Source organism: Phaseolus vulgaris, chromosome 5 (assembly GCF_000499845.2).
Source record: "Phaseolus vulgaris cultivar G19833 chromosome 5, P. vulgaris v2.0, whole genome shotgun sequence".
Classification (NCBI taxonomy): domain Eukaryota; kingdom Viridiplantae; phylum Streptophyta; class Magnoliopsida; order Fabales; family Fabaceae; genus Phaseolus; species Phaseolus vulgaris.
In genome coordinates, this window is record NC_023755.2 from 36,547,235 (window position 1) to 36,553,234 (window position 6,000).

At 32.8% G+C, this 6,000-nt stretch overlaps 1 protein-coding gene and 1 non-coding gene across 2 annotated transcripts; one reads left to right on the forward strand and one right to left on the reverse strand.

Annotated features, from left to right (window-relative positions):
* Positions 1–1,556: 1,556 nt before the first annotated feature.
* Positions 1,557–1,628, forward strand: TRNAP-AGG (transfer RNA proline (anticodon AGG)). The gene has a single exon. It is a non-coding gene; the product is annotated as a tRNA-Pro (tRNA).
* Positions 1,629–1,679: 51 nt separating this feature from the next.
* LOC137835665 (uncharacterized) lies at positions 1,680–5,069 on the reverse strand. The gene is made up of 2 exons (XM_068644268.1): positions 4,918–5,069; positions 1,680–3,727 (listed from the first exon to the last, which is right to left on the reverse strand). Exon 2 carries the CDS (start codon positions 3,708–3,710, stop codon positions 1,827–1,829), a length of 1,884 nt encoding a protein of 627 aa, XP_068500369.1. The 5' UTR covers positions 3,711–3,727; positions 4,918–5,069; the 3' UTR covers positions 1,680–1,826.
* Positions 5,070–6,000: the final 931 nt, after the last annotated feature.

The following is a 6,000-nucleotide window of genomic DNA, read 5'->3' on the forward strand; positions in this document are numbered from 1 at the left end:
ATTATAAGAACCTAATGCAGATATTTTGTTTTGTGAAAATATTATTATATTATTATTATAATAACTTTGAATTGATATGAAATTTTAGGGAAACACTGAATTACAATAAATACATTACTATATATAAATTTTAATAATTAAAATAATTTAGAAAATGTAAATATATATTATTTATCTTTGATAGAGTAATTATCTTTAACTAAATTTTAAAGTTAAGTTTTATCTATTATTAGTGTGAACTTCCACCTAATCTAATAAAGTGCGAACAATAAACTTAAAATAAAGAATATAATCTATATGAATAAAAAAGTTGTTGTCATATAAAATCATTATAATTTGTTGTTAATTAATTTAACCAATCGAAATGGTTAGTCATTCTTTCAAATATTCTGTTTTACAAAATCATTTTTTTTAAAACAATGTTAATTATCAATAAAATTTCATCACGAAACCAATTAGAATTAAGGAAATTGTTTGTGACATTATTAATCATGAACAAAGTGTAAATATTACATGTTATTTGAGATTCCACTTAAATATTACATATCGTCAAAATTTAGACATATGATTATAAGGGTTTTCAAAATTAATTAAGTGTGATATACATGTAAAAACTTAAGTGTTAGGATTAACTATTCTAGGAGTATTGTGGGTAAATTTTAACTAGAAAATGAACAAATCCATTATATATTAAATCAAACTAAATTGTCAAAATATCACTTATAAAAGGTTTTTAGCAAACTAAATTAAGGGTATTATTTATTTTGGTCTTCCAATTTTTATTTTATTTTTTAGTTATTGAATTTTGCAAAATGCTTATTTTAGTTCCCTGAGTTAGATATGTTAATAACTTTGATGATGTGACAAATAATCAATAGTGGGTCTATTCAACATTTGTCATGTGAATTTAAGAGTGGGGAATTTATAAATATACATAGGAACATATATTTACTAAAGTTATTAAAATGTTTCATTATTGAAAATAATACACAACAACCATGCATCACGTAGGAGCATATATATTTACTAAAATTAGTAAAATGTTTCATTGATGAGAATAATACACAACAATAATGACATTATATATGACAATACATTTACTAAAGTCATGCATAATTTATAAATTTTTATCAATGATAAAACTTTTCCTTGTATTAAAATACAATAGATTAAAAAAAAAAACTTTGTTGATAAAAAAATTACTTTTAAATATTGATGTTATTCATAAAGTTACTAATATGAATGTTAAGTTACTCAAAACCTAGCAAACAACATAGAGTGACACAATTATATGGAATAAATTTTTTTGTTCCACTATTTGAATTGAAAACACATTCTCTACCTAAAATTGATTGTGTTGACACAAACAAATGAAAATCATAAAAAGAAGGACCACAAAAATGGTAAAGATCCAACAATTATAATTTTAGTTGATAAATCACCAAAGAAATGAACTACAATAGAATATAGATTATTTTTCCATTTTCAACTATTTCTTTTTTCATGTGCAACGTACAAAAGAAATAAATAAAACGTTTTTTTAAAATCTTAACATAGGGCATTTGGTCTAGTGGTATGATTCTCGCTTAGGGTGCGAGAGGTCCCGAGTTCAATTCTCGGAATGCCCCTTCTGAGGACTCAAACATTTTTATTTTTGATTTTTAAAGTCCGTTGCTCAGTTGCACAGAATCATGAATGTGTAGTAGATTTAAAAATAAAATTGAGGGAGCACTTGAGCAATCAGAATCAGCTAGCATGTACATTTTCTGAATTAACACAAATACAAAAAAAATTGCTGCACATGAACTCCACCAAGTCAATATAAATTAGCATAATCTGTCAGAACTACAAAGCACAGTTTTTGTCTTCAATTCTGCGGGAGAGCTCAGCACCATGTCTCTAAGCAGCTGATTGGCCTGAAAATCCCGTTTATGACATTGAATTCTAAGATTGTTTTGGACATAAACAAGGTCTTCCCACTTTCCTAACCCCAATCCAGAAGTTGTGTCTTCACATGGATTACCATTATGTTGCCATATCTGTTCACACATTGCAACACTTGAAACTTGACTCAGAACTTTTATGGCTAATGTTTGCAAGTGGGGAATCTCAAAACCAAAATTCTCCCACCATGCAACTGGGTCCATTTTATCTCTACAATCCACAGCATCTTCCTCTCCCAAGGATCCTTCAAGCCGCCAGTAAGAACTGAGCTGCTCTCTGAGAACTCTTCTTACTGCACTTTCACACTCATATCTCTCTAACGTGGTCTTCCAACCCTTCATTATGGTTTTATCCTTAGATTGGCCTTTGCCAAAATATTTTGGGTTTAGTATATAACCTGCCGAATGAAGAGGTGAAAACAGCTCATCCCACCTGTTTTCTATCAACCTTTCTAGTTGATTCAATACACTAGCATCTATTCCTGTACTCTTCACCTCGTCAATAGCTTGAACGCGCCAATCATGGACATCCCCCATGACACATCTGTCTGTGTCAATATTAAGTGCAGCAAGCAAATTGATGAAAGGTTCATATATTTGCAACAACACAAGAGCCCTGCTCCAGAAATCTTCCCCTAATATGGCTGCCTCAACACTTCCAATATCCTGAGCAATACTAAGCTTCCACCGCTTCCACTCTTCCTTCACAACAACTTCTTGAAATGCTTGCTTCAGTTCATGTATCTTTTGGACTATGTAACAGGAAGGAGCAATTCTAGCAAACAGTGAGTCAGAAGTCCCTTTCACATTTTGAGTGAAGACACGGGGAAATAAATTCTGAAATGCGGTTATACATTTCTCAATTTCTTTAGCACACAAAACAACAGGTCTTATCCAATCCAATTTGGCTATATCTTCCATTAAAATGTGAACAGAATGTGAAGAGCACGGAGACCAGAATATATGAGGAAACTCCGGCAATGTACAGGATTCTGAATATGCACTAGCGTGGCCTAGACGTGAAATTATCTGAACCACGTTAGTAGGCCCAACTTCCATGACTGTGTTTCCAAGGATACTAAGAACAGAATTGCTTGCTCCATCAATATTGTCCACAATTACTGCTTTCAAGAAAGATAGTCCTCTAGGACTTGACACAAATATATTAACCTGAAAAGTACCCAGCATACCCTGTAAGCGCCCAATACAAAGTAATGTGCATCCAGTATGTGGCCAAGACTCCTTAACAAGAGTCATATATTTATCAATTCTTTCTTTCTCTTTGTTCAAAAAGGAGCCACACAAATCATGCATTGAAAAGGGTTCATAGCCTGGGCCAAAAGCTGCAACTGCTTTTATCATCTCCTGGAAGTAAGGTGAGTTAATGGTATTAGCATGCAATCCATCAGCAAAGAAGAATCTTGCTAGCTTTTCGTCTACATCATCTTTGGAGAGACGAGTGACACTTGATCGAGAAGTCCAAACACGCTTGCCATTCTTTCCAGTTCCAAAATATGGTTTCTTTTTCCGAGCAACCCTCTCTTCTTCTAGGATTTGAAATGATTCTTTTAAAGACCTATCTATAGCTGGACAGCTTTTGACTCCAACACCAGAAAAACCAAGAAGATGGGCTCTGACACGAGAATAAGATCCGTTGTATCTTACATTGCAGTGATTGCATTTCCATCTTTTTGTACCGCTTCCCTTATCAAACCCACCAAACACACTAACATGCTTCCACCCCCATTTATCTGATTCTGATGGCATCCTTCCAACCCAAGGAACTGCATGCCATGAATGGATAAACATTCAACAAGACGAAATTCCCAAGCAATTAAAATATGATTTCAAAATTCTAAGTTCACGAAACCAACAGAACAAACTACTTGATGCTTTGGCCCTATAAGTTAAACCATTATTTGCATATGAATGCTCTGTAAATATCAGACAAAATTCTTAATTATATCATTAGCCAATGTAGTTTGAATTATGTAAACCTATTTCACTGACACGAGGGACAACATAGCATCAATTCTGAAGTCTTAATCTAATTTCGACATATACACACAAATTGCGTAATGTAAAGATAAAATTATATTAAAAAAGAGTAAAATGAACACATTCTTCCACTCGCAAGACATTGTAATTTTCCTGTACCAAGCCAACTTCGTTGAAGATAACATTCAGGTACCACCACATCATTATAAGAACTAAAGTGGTCAACTCTTGGAGCTTGTCAACACCTTGTTCACAGTTTCCATATATTTTTTAATTTTTTTATCAAATTATATTTTTCACAGAAACATTTAATCATTGATCCTTCCCATCACCTCCAACACAAACCAAAGTGCCTTCATATCCAAAGAAACATAAACATCTTGTTGTTCCCTTCATCCATCAAATCATTTCCAATTCTATTTTACCAGTTCTAGACACTGTTTAACATTAATTTCATTCATCAAGTTTCAATAGGAAGCAACAAAATTGATCAGAAAGACCTAAAAAAACGCTGCTTGAAGCAGCATTATAGCTGTAACCTTGATGACAATGAATATAAACTTTGTTATTCTTTTCAACTATCACAATCTCAAGTCAAGGACAAAACCATTCATTCCCGGTAACAAAAAGCTCTAATATGTAGTCCTTTGTTATTATTCCCCTCATCCCTTGCAACACATTCAACGTGTTACTTGGAATTCAAGTAGAAATAACAATATCAGAAAAAAATCAAACGACTGAACATTAGACACGATCATCATTCACCCACACAGATCCTAACCCCATTATGCTGAAAATGTTGGGAAACAGAGCAAACCACATAGCACAAGTAACAACGTTAATACGAACACTGGGCACTGAAATTCTACGGTTATGTCAGAAATGACTATAGCCCATGTATTGTATCGTGCACAATTACTGTGAAGATAAAGATTGGAATCAAAACGACATAGTTGTAAAGAGGGAAATAATTTACCTTTTAGCAGGGAAATAGAGAAAGGAAAACGTGGTTGACGAAACGAAACCGCGCGTTTCTTTGGGGTTTCTGGGAAGGTCACGTTGATTTGAAACCTCAAGCACTGTAACAAAGGATTTAGAGGAACACGCGTTTCTTTAGCTTCCGTTTCGTTTCTACTAAACTTTCCAATTTATAATTATTTATCATTTTGCAGTACAAAAAGTAACTATTTTTCATTTTTCTTTGGGCTCTACCTCGTTTGGTTGCACGGTCACACTACTATTACCTAATCAGAATAGGAATTGCATAGTCCCATGGTTCTATGTGACAAAAGTTATTTTTTGTTAAAAAATATAAATAAATAATTATAGTATAAAAATTAATAAACTTCACTTTAAACATTGTCATAGACACGACACATAAATTTTAGTTTATCTTCATGTTTTAATTAAATAAAACTCTATTTCTCAGGTAGAATTAGTTTAATAGTTATTTATTTTTTAGGTGTGCATAGGTTTACGTGTCCTACTTTGTAGACATGTAGTAGAATTAGTTTTCAACAGTTTTTTTTATGTAAAGGATTTATAAAAGTCTGGTCGCTTCAATAAATATGAATTATTTTCACTTTCAATAAGATATACTACACAAGTACTATTTTAAGTTTTATAACAATTGGTATCGCTGATAAGGTGTTAACGTGAGTGAAAGGAGTGTGAGGTTTGAGAGATAGTGTGAGTGCATAAGCAGAAGGAAAAAAGATATATGGATTAGAGAAATTTATTCAACCGGCCATCCCGAAATTTGATGGTCATTATGAGTTTTGGTCCATGGCCATGGAGAATTTCTTACGCAACAAGAAGATGTGGCAGATTATTGAAGATGAGATACCTCTGCTAGGTTCCCCCCACTGAGGCTCAACGAAAAGTTGTAGTTGAGGCTACGTTGAAAGATTTGAAGGTAAAAAACTACTTATTTCAGGCAATTGACCGGGAGATCTTAGAAACCATTTTGGACACAAGTACGTCCAAGATGATTTGGTGCATTCAATCGTTTTTTTTGTTTCATATTGTTTTATATGTTGAACAAGGTGCTTTGATGTCT